The sequence below is a fragment of the Oryx dammah genome, unplaced genomic scaffold, assembly GCF_014754425.2.
Source record: "Oryx dammah isolate SB20612 unplaced genomic scaffold, SCBI_Odam_1.1 HiC_scaffold_11056, whole genome shotgun sequence".
Classification (NCBI taxonomy): domain Eukaryota; kingdom Metazoa; phylum Chordata; class Mammalia; order Artiodactyla; family Bovidae; genus Oryx; species Oryx dammah.
In genome coordinates, this window is record NW_024080450.1 from 1,110,793 (window position 1) to 1,123,569 (window position 12,777).

The window sequence follows — 12,777 nt, forward strand, 5'->3', positions numbered from 1 at the left end:
GGACATCTTTGGAACACAGTGAGGAAGGGCTGTGAAGCCAGAGCTAAGAGGTTCTGAGAACGAAACTGTGAAACCCACTCCCAGCACAGTAAGGTGGGAGACGCAAAGTCAGGGTGAAATCCAGCCCCAGCAACCACAATGGTCCCATTCCATGCTTATCTGGAGAAGCTGGGTACTCACAGCCCCCACTTGCCAGGTCTTACAGCCCCACCTGGAAGGCAGAGAACCAGCAGCACCTACCCTTCTCTGGGAGATCCCTCAAATCTAGCCCAGATGGTAGAACAGAGTCCCTGTGGGCAGTTGAGGAAGACCATAGACCCTTGGCTTCCTGGGTAGCTCAGACGGTAAAGAATCTGCTCGCAATGCAGGAGAATTGGGTTTGATCCCTGGGTCAGGAAGATCCCCTGGAGAAGGGCATGGCCATTGCCTGGAGAATCCCATGAACAGAGTAGCCTGGGGGGCTATAGTCCATGGGGGTCACAAAGAATCGGACATAACTGAGCGACTAACACTTTCACTTTTCGTAGACCCCTGGAGCCCTTAACATACTCAGCGGAGGCCCATCACGCCCGAAGCCATCCAGCCACCGAATCTGAGTCATTGAGCAGCACTCCTCAGAGATCCGAGGTCCTTAGCAGATGGATGGGCAGGAGACCACCACCCTTACAGCAGACCCTCTTGCCTCCTGACACTTGTCTCTGCCCTTCTCACGCCCAGCTCCTTGGCCTCTAAGCCGGTAGCTGTCATCCCCAACTCCTAGTCTGTGGCCCTCTCCTCCCCAAGGTCCCTTCCTCCCGTGGCTCCCAGGCCCACCCGCTGCCGCCCAGCCACACCCACTCCTCCCACTCGGTTCCGAGGCTGACCTGCCACACGGGGTCCGTGTGCTTGCCAGATTTGGCTGAGCTGCGGAAGGAGGGCTGGGAGTGGGGCTTCTTCAGGCTGTAAATGGCCACGTTGCCATCGTAGTGGCCCACCACCACCAGGTAGGGGTGGTCCACGTGCATGTCCAGGCACATGATGCCGCTCTCACTGCTGAAGATGTATTCGGGGAAGCTGGGGTTCTTCATGCTGTACAAGAGCAGCATGCCACGGCTCTGCTTCATGAAGTCATCTGTCCCAGGGAAGAGGCGGCGGTGGTTGGAGGGTCCAAGTCCCAGCCCCTCCCCGACAGGGCCGACAAGCCCTGCCCTCCTCTGTCTCCCACAGGGAGTGTGGGAAGATGAGGGGGGGGTCCTCTCTGGTCTTCATCTTCTCCGTCTGCGAAATGGAACCATGAGACTTGGCCCACCCCTTCCTTCGGGTTCAGCAGTGGGTGCAACAGACCAGGTGACCAGGTGTACTTGAGGGGTGGACAGTCATTCTCCTTAGTCTCCCTGGGGGTACAGGAAAGGGGGTTGCCAGCTCAAAGAGTTGTTACGTGAAGGATGTGGGTGGGCTTGGGACAGAGCAGTATCCCTAGATGCCCAGCCCATCTATTGTGCTTAGGTGCTGGGATAGTGGCTGTGTACCCCTCATCCTCAGCCAAGGACAGGGGTTCCATCTGGACTAACATGGAATTGTCTGTGTGGTCTCACACTGGCCACCTGTGGGCATCTTCCCATACCCTCCGGCCCCACAGCCCCCAGTTGCAGCCGAGCCCTAGCTCTAAAGTGAAAGTGTCAGTTGCTCAGTCGTGTCTGACTCTGTGTGACTGTAGCGTTTAGCCCTGCTAGTCCTCTGTCCGTAGGATTCTCCAGGCAAGAATACTGGAATGGGTTGCCATGCCCTCTTCCAGGGGATCTTCCTGACCGAGGTCTCCTGCATTGCAGGCGGATTCTTTACCGTTTGAGCTACCCAGGAAGCCCAGCTCTATGCTTGCTCCTAGATTCGAGAAGTCCCAGGTCAGCCAGCGGGGCTTCGGTAGGCCACCATGTTATCTGTCCCTCTGGCCTGGGCACAGTGTTTGGTGGTTGACAGCGGGCCGCTCAGCAGAAGTCCTTCTCCCTGCCCACCCCTGGCCAGGGGGTGACACCAGTCTTTCGTTCTCTGCTCACCCGGCGCCCATCATGATCATGCAGTCACTGAACAGAACACAGCCCCTGCCCTCAGTTCTGGCTCTCCTGCCACCAGCCCAGGACCCTTCCCAAGCTCAGAGGAGCCAGAGCTGGCGAGGTGGATGTCTAGAACAACCCCCTGCCCCCCTCTTGGGGGCCCTATGCTAAGGCAGCCTTTTAGCTGACACAAGGGCTCTCCCCTGGGCCCCCAGGGCTAGCTCCTCTGACCCCCACAACTGCAGACCAGGCCCTCCCAACAAAATGGCCAGTCCTGAGGTGTGGAGCCTGTGGGTGAGAAAGAAAGGGAGGCAGCCCCAACTTGGTAAGTTTTGCTGAGTCATTCTGTCTTATTCCTAAGGCTGCCCCTTTTTTGGGGGAGCGAGTGACTGGGCTGGGCTCCCTGGGCTCTGGGCATGAGCTAACTACCACCGCCCCAGGTACCCTCAGCCCGGGCCTGCTGCAGACAGAGCTGACGCTTCCTGGGAGCCAGGGTGGCCTGCAGTGAGCAAGCTGGCACGCCCACCAGCGCAGCTGCCTGCAGGGAAGCCCATTTTCCCTTGCTGTGGCTACTTGTCAACAGTACCCCTCCCCAGTCATGGGCACAGGTGGCTTCCTATGTAAGGAGTGGCAGCCCCTGGAGTGGAAGGTACCAGGGACCAGCCTGAACCACAGGGAGGCACACCATGGTTCAGGAAGGAAAGGGCTTCTGTTCTGGGGAAAGTGAGGAGGCCAGGCTGGTCACCCTGCACCTGGCATGTCGCCGAGCCAGTAGGGGACTGGCCTCGAGGTAGGGATGGGAGCTGGCAGTACCTCACCTCACAGGGTCCAGGGTAAGCCCCGAGAGCTGACTGTTCAATTCGGGGAGAGTTCTACAGTTGGCTGAGGGGGTGTCTTTCCCAATCAGACCATGAAGGGAACTGAACTGGGCAGTGGAACAGTCCCTCGTAGCTCCTTTTGTTCATTACCCAAATCGTGACTGGGGCCTCCCTCTGGGCTGAGCCTGGCAGGGACAGGCACAGCCCTCTGGAGACATGGGCCTGCCCTTGGCGGCTCCTGGTGTGGTGACAGGGAGCCAGACCCCTGAGGCTGAATGGGCAAGCCCTTGCCAAGCAATCAGACTCTGAACTGCCATGCCAGAGGTGAGCTGTCGACGCCCTGGACGCCCTGTGGCCTGGATGCCAAGCAAGACTGATGGGAGGAGTGGGCAGGCAGGAGGGTGAATTAAAAGGTGGGCAGTTGGGTGACAGATGCTCAGGCTAAGGATTTGGATGCTCTCCTTGCTGCCCCAAGGGTCAAAGGCAGGCGTGATCCCCACATTTGCTCTCACTATACCCCAGGGATCTGGTCCCTTGAGGGACAGCAGCAATGACTCGCTTTTTCTAGACACACTTCCAGCAGCCCCTGCCCTGCCACAAATGTGCACAGAACCTTCACAGCCAGTGGAACCAGGAAAGGAGGGTTGGAAACCCTAGGTTGGCTCAGTAACTCTGCAGTGTGAACATCTCTGACCTGCTCCCAGAACCACCAGATGCTGAACTATGGCCCCCAGATTATATAGGTGGATAAACTGAAACCCTGGTCTCAGAGAGTAAAGAAGAATCTGCCTACAATGCAGGAGACCTGGGTTCCATCCCTGGGTCAGGATGATCCCCTGGAGAAGGGAATGGCTGCCCACTCCAGTATTCTTGCCTGGGAAATCCCATGGACAGAGGAGCCTGGCAGGCTACAGTCCATGGGGTTGCAGAGTCAGACATGACTGAGCGACTAACACTTTCACTTCAAACTGAGGCCTGGGGGTAGAAACGATGTGCCTGAGTACATTAGGCCCATCACTTGATGCTTATCACACCCAATATCCTGTTAGTTACCCTGCTCAAGGTAACAGCGCGAATCCAAATTTTACATGAAAGTAGAGAAAGGAGAACAAGGGGGCACTGGACTTCTGGGGGCAATGGGGTGTCTGGCAAAGCAAATAATCCCTCCAGAATCTGGACAAGTGGATGTGTAAAGGCCAGGGCAGCCACTTGTGATGAGAGGAAAGTTCTGGCAGAGAGAAGCATGGATTTCATAAGGCAGGGACACAGAGAGTAAGCAACCAGCCACACTAAAGCCTTAGATCCTGCCAGCACTCCCAGGCCACACACATCCTGACGGTAAGCCTCCCGTTCTTAACCTGGCTCAAGTGGTCTCTGTTACTTTCAACCAAACAAGCCGTCCTGACATAAAGATCACAGCTTCTAATCATGGTTAGACCATGTGTTTCCTGAATGCCAATTCAGGGCTTTGTCTACCAAACCACACCAGGAAAACAGAAAAACTCTCATTCAGCTAGGGCTTCCTCTCCATATTATCTATGATGTTCTTGTCCCTGACTCTGAACCCCTATGAACCCTCACTATTCTATCCTGTAAGTGTACCCAGGGTGATGTCAGGGCCCCAACTTGCAACAGTGCTACAGGAGAGCATCATCCTGTCTTCCAAAAGTCCTAACGTGACATCACCACTCAGACCACCAGTGGTCTCCATGTGACATCATCGCTGAGGCTACCAGCAGTCCTGGTGACATCACTGCCCAGCCTGCCATCATTCCCAGTATGATGCCACTGACCAGGTCACCAGAAGTCCCAGTAAGACATTGACATCAAGGTCACTCCCAGTGCCTCAGTTCCCAGTGAATGGTAGAATCCCATCACGTTCAAGGCTCACAGAGCCCTGGGCTCTGGGGTACTTGATCCTGAATCCCACAAACTACCTGGCTCCCCAGCGCAGGACTGGAAGGTCCAGCGACACAGATAGAAGCCCCCAGTTCCACACTCCATTATATAAAGAGGCAGGAGCCCTGACGTCTGGGGCTCGTGAAGGAATTTCAGGTTCCTCTGGGCCATGGGATTTCAGTGAATCTCTGTTGGCTGGGTGGCAGGGAAAGAGGAACAGAGGAAGAGGGAAAGGGAGAGAGTGAGGAAGGGAGAAGGGAGAGGTGATAAACCGTCTGGCCTGTGACTCCAAGACGGGGAGAGGGAGGGCCACTGGTCTGGCCTTAGCTTCACTTTGTAATTTTGCCTTCTCCAAGAAGCCTTCTAGACCATTCAGCTTCTCCACTATGAGTGCCCACCTACCCCCTGGAATTCCTCTACCCATACTCTATTATTACAGGTGTATTACTATTACGAGCAGATTTTTCCTTAGCCTGCCACCAAAGGATGGAGCGTGGCCTGGCATGGCCCAGAAGACTTCCTGTCTCAGAGGGAGAGCTGCCTCCTGCTAACCCTGCTTTGCTGGATAATCTCTACCGCCTCTCTGACTCTAGCCTTCAATGATTCAGGAGATTTGGGTGAGGAGAGTCAAATCCCTAATAGAGTATGATCTGGCCATTCTCAGAAAGCCATTGTCTCAGGGGAAGGATGGCTTCATTCCACAATCGACTGAAGCTCTCACTCCCCTCAGCACCCTCTCCTGGGGCCCAGGCAGCGCCACTACTCCACCCCTGCCCAGAGCTCTAGATAGTAGGGGGCAGCTCTGGAGAGTCCTGGCGGTCAGGAGAAGCCTGGGATTCTGCTTAGGATTTAGGGAGTGCAGAGCAGGCAGAGGGCATGTTGGGGCATCCGGCTTAAGCCAGGCCAGTGGTCAGAGAGAAGTAGGTGCCAAGCTGCAGAGACAAGGTTGCCAAGCCAGCGACAGCCAGCAGGCCTCCTCCTCTCTTCCTGCAGCTCCCTGACGAATCCGGCCCAGGGCTTGAGCCCAAGGCAGCAGCTGTTTGATGATTCCCTTATTAAGTCATGTAAGAGGCACTCAGAGGGGCTGTGGTGGGCAGAATAATGCCCTCCCCCCATGTCCATGTCCTAATCCCCAGAGCCCATAAATATGTTACTTTGCACAGCAAAAGGGATTTTGTAGATGTGATTAAGTTAAGGCCTTGAGATGGGAAGATTATCCTGGATTATCTGGGTAGAGCCAGTGTAATCACAGGGGTCCTTATAAGGGAAGGGGGGAGGCAGGCAGGTCAGAGCACTGACACCAGAAGCCGACGTCAGAATGAGGCACTTGCTAGCTGGAAAGAGGCCACAAGCCATGGAATACAGGCAGCCTTGAAGCTAAGAGAGACAAGGAAATGGATGGCCCTCCAAACCTCCAAAAGGAACAAAGCCCTGCTGACACCTGATTTTTGCTCAGCAAAACCCATTTTAGACGTCGACCTCCAGAACTGTAAGACAATAGATTTGTGTTGTTTTGAGCTGTTATGTTCAAATCAGTCAATCCTGAAGGAATTAACCCTGAATAGTCATTGGAAGGCCACTGAATGGCCTTCCATGGAAGGCCAATACTTTGGCCACCTGATGCAAAGAGCTGACTCATAGGAACAGACCCTGATGCTGGGAAAGACTGATGACAAGAGAAGGAGACAACAGACGATGAGATGGTTGGATGGCATCACTGGTTCAATGGACATGAGTTTGAGCAAACTCTGGGAGATAGTGAGGACAGGGAAGCCTGGTGTGCTGCAGTCCATGGGGTCACAAAGAGTTGGGCATGATGTAGCGACTGAACAACAACAAAGCCCTTATGTTCGTGGTAATTTGTTACTGCAGATATAGGAAACTAACTAGGTCACGGGGAAGTGTGACCCAAACTCTACTTTCAGGAATCAGAGGGAGAGGTCACTCAACATGGTTGTTCTCTTGCTCCCTGCACATCCCCCAGTCAACCAGCCCCTGCTTCACCTCCACCTGCTCACATGACTTTCCAATCCTCCTAATCACAGGGCTTACTCAACAGCTACCTAAGTGCTTGCCCCCCACCCAGCGCTGGTTTCCCTGGCGACTGATGAGCCAACCTGATGTCAATTTCCCTATAAATGGTAGGCTCCTCCTCCCCCAGCAGTGAAGGTTTTTGCCACGTCCTGTCTGCGGCCTGACACATGTGGTAGGGACCTTTTGCTTCTGACCTACAAGACTCCCTATCCAGTTACGTTTAAGTTGTGGGTTTCTCGATCACTTTCTCCTTCTCTGGTCTCACAGTGGGGCGATGTGGGGCTAGCAGGTCTGTGGCGGGGGGCAGCCCAACAGGCCATAGATGATACATTTGCTAGGGTGATTTGGAAGCAGTCCCTCTAGAAATCAGGGGGATGGAAGCTAATGACCCCCAGCTCTCCTGCTGACAATAAGGAAACCCTTCTTCAGTTTCCCACATCCCAGCCCTGCCCTCTTGGACTCCAGGCACAGACTGTCCCTTGGGTTAGGATTTTCAGTCTCCAAAGGCAGGGGACGAGCCCAGGGCTGCCCCCAAGAAGGGACATCAGTGTTACAGGGTTCCAAACTGCCAGTGTGACCCTGAGACTGTGGTGCCAGGCTGGATCCTGCCTTCCAGCATCTGGGCTTTTCCTAGAGCTCTCACCCAATTAGGAGTTGGGATATTTAAATAGTGTGGGAAATAAGAGCAAGGCCTTGGAGACAGAATACATCAAGCGGGACATTTAATTTGATTTAGGGAAAATGAGGCAAACATTTGAGAACCTAAATAACTAACCAGTAATTAAACTAACAACAGGAATGCCCTTGCACTACAACCCGGCGAGCACAGTGGCCTTTATGGACTGTATTTACAAAGAGACCTGACAACATAATTAGTCCTGTAAATTTTACGCAGCCTGCAGCTGAGGAGTGATGGATTTTGTGTGTGGAGGATGAACGGGGAGAAATGAGGTGGATGAATTTCCATTTTCAGTAAATGAAATTAACACTGCTTAATTAGTGAAGCTGACAAATAAATGACCAGGGAAGATTTAAATCCCTTACAAGTAGATCCCTGGCCTGGGCAGGCTGAGGGACCGGCCAGGAGGCAGTGGGACAGAGTGGGAATGGGTGTAATACTGGGGCTCAGGGCCAGACTTTGGCCACTTTTGTGGGTGCTATCCCTCCGAGGCTGGGCTGAAGGTCAGCTGGCTCATCCACCCTTCTAAGACATGACCCGCTGGGAGGTTTCCTCCCTGTCTCCTGTGTGAGAGCCAGTCAGGACACACACACGGTCTGATCCACCATCCCTGCCTGACAGATCGTGAGGAGTCCCCACTTCCCTGCTGTGAATGGCCTAATGAGCTAGGGAGCATCCCCTCAGTGCAGCAGGCTGACACAACTGCACCCCAGCTTTGCCCCGTGGGCCATCTCTTCCTAGACTACCTTCCTCTGCCCTCCAGTGTTCCTCCATCTGCTCTCACCTGCTGACAGCCTTTCTCCACTCAGCTGAGACACGAAGCCTGGCCCCAGGGGGAGCCCCAGTCTCAGCCCTGTATGCAGCCTGACATGCCCACCACCTGGTACCCAGCAGCCACGAGGGAAGGCAGGTGTGACTGCTCTGTGATGTTGCAGGCAATTGCCCAAGCTCTCTTCCCCACCTGCTTGCTCCCAGCCTGGCTCCAGCCAACTGGCCTTGTGCCCGAATGTGGGCTCGGCCCCAATCCTTCCTAGGTACCTGCCTTCCCCTGCCCGAGTCTTATTTGATCAGGTTAGAGAGTCAACATTGGGGTATCCCAGGCAAAAAGAGTCCTGGGCTGAACTCATCAGGGTCAAGTCCAACAACAAACCCAAACTCTCACTTCAGAGTTTGTCCGCATGAGGCAAAGTCTGATGATGGGAGGCAGGCATCTGGGAATTTCCAAAGATAGGGTAATGGAGGCTGGTGAGCAGCTGCTCCTCACAGCAACCCATGCGGGCATTAAGGTGCCTTTTTCCCGGCCTTGGCTTTGCTCACTTTCTTCCAAGGAGACACCCAGGTATTTGCAGCATGGGGCTCCCTGGGGCAACCTCAGGAGTGAATGCAGGAGCCCTTTGAGTCCCAGTCCAGCCTGGCTCTGCTCAGGCCTCCGCAGGGTGGTACTGAGACGTGCAAGGCTGTGAGGAATAGATGCCCAGTGGAAAGCTGGTCAACAGCTCCCGTGCCAGTGAGAATAATACCACCGCCTCTGCTGGGCCCAGCTGTCTAAGAGAAGAGGCGGAGCCTCGTCTGACTCCTCCCTGTCCCCAACAAGCCCTTCTCTCTGCAGCCCTGCCGGAGAGCTAGGAAACAGAAAGACCGACAAATCAGCAACATTCGTCCTTTCTGTGCAGACGGTACCTACAGCTCAAGGGGCACATTTGCTGCTTTTCTTCCACGTGTGTCTCATAACATGACGGAGGGTACCAGGCGTCAGCCTCTCCAGGTCACCAGAGGAAAAACCAAGGCTCAGAGCAGCTTTCAGCTCCAGGTCACATCACTGGGAAGTGACCCTCCAGCCAGAAGGTCTGCAGCTGATAGTAGTGCTACCCAGACATGTGGGTGTGGCCGACAAAGGACAAAGAGACCCTTCCAGGGTGCATGCCTGCTCAAAAGAGGCCACTGGGCCCATTGGAATTGGGGCCATCAATTCCTGGTGGGGGTGTCACTCTGTGCCACTGCCTCTGGCTAACACTGCCCCCAAGGGCAACCTCTATATGACCCCAGCCAGCTGACACTCCACTCTGGCCCTCGGTGAAAGGAGGAGATGGGAGAGCTGAAGCAGTTTCTCCTCCCACCTGCTGGGGAGCCTCCCCACTCTCCCCACCTCGGTCCTGGGCAAAGAGCCTGGGCTGAGAGCAGCCCCAGAGAGGGGTCCACACCCACTCCTAGGAGGCCCGCTCAGCACCCGGCCCACGTCCAGGCCCAGTAGCTGCAGCAGGGGGAGGAATGTGCTAGCTCCCTGCCAGAGGGGGTGGGTGCCTCCTGCTTGGCAGCAGCCCACCCTCGGGAGTGGGGACACAAAGCGGGCATTTAGGGCATCCTCGGAGGCGGCCCAGACCATGAGACTGGGAGCAGCTCCAAGGGTTTCCTCCCTGAGAGGAATGACAAACACCCACTCCTCTTGGCCCTCGCCTCCCTCCCCCACCCCGGGCAAAGAATGGGCTGGGCGGACAGGCGGTCTGAGGGGCAGAGACCGGGAGCTTGTATGCCTGCCAGCCAGCAGCAGCTTGGAGAATGGGAAGGTTTTTCTGTTTGCAGAAGCTCATTCTCTCAGCCAGAAAGCGCGCTGTCAGCCGGGGGAGCTGCGGCTTGCACGAAGTCTGGGGCCCTCTCCTGTTAGGAAGGGGGAATGTCCAGGCCAGAGGGGAGGCAGGGGCTTCTGCAGGGCCCAGGAAACATGAAGGAAAGCCACACAGTTCCCACAGTGCTGCCTCCCACTGAGGGGTGAGGGAAGCTGCCGGGGAGAGAACATCCCATAAGGCAGTGCTCTCCGAGGGGGCAGGGGCCAGCAATGAACATCAAAGCCTTGTCCTCCACCTGCTCCAGGGGCTGCTCTGGAAACTCTCTTCACGAAGATCCCACCAGCCAGGCCCTCCCGGGTCTGGCCCAGTCCACCTTCTCATGCTTCTCAAGCCCACTTCTCCAGCTTCACTCCACGCTGGTGGTTCAGAGCCTGCCCTCTCTCTTTGGGATGCCTTCCCTAGTCTCCCAACTGTCTCTAGCCTCCAGTTTCCTGCCTGCAGTTCCTCCCTGTAGTGGTTGTGTCCCTGCCTTTCTCAAATTCCTTCAGTGGTTTCCCTTTGAGAGAAGGTCTAAGCTTCTTGGGATGGCTTACCAAGCCCTTTAGGGCTGCCCCGCCCCCTCTACAGCCTCATTTCCTCCCATATCTCTCCTGCCTCCCGACCTTTGCTGCTGCCTCATATGGAAGTCCTCTGCCCCTCTTTCTTCACCGTAGTAACTCCTTCGAGGCTCATTTTGGCATATTCCTTCACGCAGCACTAATTGCCAGTGTGACGGTGGGGCTTCTCCCCTAGACTGTGAGCAGTATGACTAGACCTTAGTCATCTCTGTATCTTTCACACCTGGCAAAGAGTTCTGCACTGAGTAGGTATTTAGTGTTTGTTGGTTGAGTAAGCAGATGAACAAATAGCCGGATGACTTACAGGAGCCATGGCCCACTGCAAACAGATCGTTGTACTTTGGATTCCTGCAAAAGAAATAAGAACCCATCAGCCTAGGAAATGGACATGGTTTGCCCATGGATACAAGCCCTCCCATGTACACTGGTGCCTTAACTGCACCGCAGACAGACACTGTTGACCTTAGAGACCTAGGGCGGTTCCATAAGAATCCCAGTCTCGCTTTTTCCCATAATGCTATGTGTCACCTTCAAGGTGGCTGAGCTTGGGTAGGAGCTGCTTGCTTGTGGCTTGGTACCCAGCAGGTGCTCAGGCACTCCAGGTTTTCTGCAATGCTTCTACTCACCAGCAGAGGGCGGTGACGGCCAGGCGCTTCGCTTTGTCATTTTGGAACTTCCAAAGAGGCAGCAGGGTACCCTCCTGGTCCCGATACTCGTCAGCCGCATCCTCATAGTACTTAAAATCTTAAACACACACAAACTGAGTCAGTCCTGGACTACCGTTTTCTGTCTGTACCTCTTTGGCCAAAACAATTAACCTCTTTGTGTGTCCGAGTGTGAATCGTAAGAATACCTACCTCAAAGGACTACTGTGAGGATTCATTGCTAATACAGGTAAAGTACTTAGGAAAATAAGTGGCACAGAGTAAGCTCTCTGTAATGTTGTTGTTACTGTTATTGTTGTTTTTGGAGGTAAATGACACTAAAGTGGCTATATCCCTGAGGATAAAATTCCAGGTTTCTCCATCTTCATATTCACTGCCAAGCCCACCACAGTGAAGCCGCCTGGCTCCCTCATAGGTGCTCTGAACTCAAGTTCATCTCCTGCCCTAAACTCGCTCTACCTCTCATTTCCTTTAACTTAGGCAGAAGCCGCACCCATCTTTCTACTTGTCTATACCAGAAATTTTGGTAATCCTTCACTGACCTCTTTTCATCATTCCTCATATTTTCCTTCTGATTATCTTTTTAATCCATTCACTTCTCTCCAGCTCCATAGCCACAGTCTAGGTTCAGTCCCCAACAGCCACCACCCAGACTACGACACCACCCTCCCAGCTGGTCTCCCTACCTCCAGACTTTCCTCCTCCAGTCCACATTCCACAGAGCCATGAGAGGGAGAACAAATAAACCAGTTCCCCACTGCCCTGAAAAACCCCTTGGTGGCTCCCCTGGCACAGGCGCTTCCTGATTGAACCAAGGCTCCAAGCCACTACCATGTCACCTCCAGCCAGCTGTTCGCATACTCCGTACATCAAAGTATCGAAAATGCTCTGCTCCTCCTGGAAACTCCCACTCACTCTAGATCCAGATCAAGCTCCTCCTCTGTGAGGCCTTCACTTTGTTGCTGAGCAGACAGAGTTCACCTCCTCCTCCGCCCCACCCCTGCCTCTGGTCTGCTGAAACACGGGCCACACAGCGGTGCCTCTTGGTGTCCTTTTGCCTGTCTCCCCCAGCCCACAGCTCTAGGGGAACAGGAAGCACAGTGTTATCATCTCTGGACCCACAGTGCCTAGCACAGGGCCGGCCACAGAGCGGGCACCCGGTGATTGTTCAAAGAAGGCAACAAAATATATCAACAAAAGGAAATAGTTCTCAGTCTTCTTTCCAACCAAGGGTGCCCCGGTAGAAAATGATCCTCTCACCCACCATGGTCAAGGATAGGCCCAGGCACAGCCCCAGCCTCTCTCCCAATGTCCCACACTTTGATGTTTGGGGACTTACACCAAATCCTCAAAAATGGCTCAGAATAAAAAAAGATTAGAGTGGTCAGAGGCGTGAGGCTTGATCACATCAGAAATCCCTGAGCTTGGGCTGTATTTGAAAAGACTTCATTTCGGAGAGATTAATTGGTAA

The 12,777-nt window shown here is 54.4% G+C and overlaps 1 protein-coding gene across 3 annotated transcripts in view; it reads right to left on the reverse strand.

The window, feature by feature from the left end:
- LOC120860305 (dynein intermediate chain 1, axonemal) overlaps window positions 1-12,777 on the reverse strand; it is a 68,876-nt gene that overhangs the window by 14,876 nt on the left and 41,223 nt on the right. For all 3 annotated transcript variants that reach the window (XM_040236087.1, XM_040236086.1, XM_040236088.1), the window contains exons 11-13: window positions 11,268-11,385; window positions 10,946-10,989; window positions 864-1,111 (exon numbers count right to left, since the gene is read on the reverse strand). In XM_040236087.1, the coding sequence (XP_040092021.1) occupies window positions 864-1,111; window positions 10,946-10,989; window positions 11,268-11,385 (410 nt within the window). The remainder of the gene's footprint in view (window positions 1-863; window positions 1,112-10,945; window positions 10,990-11,267; window positions 11,386-12,777) is intronic.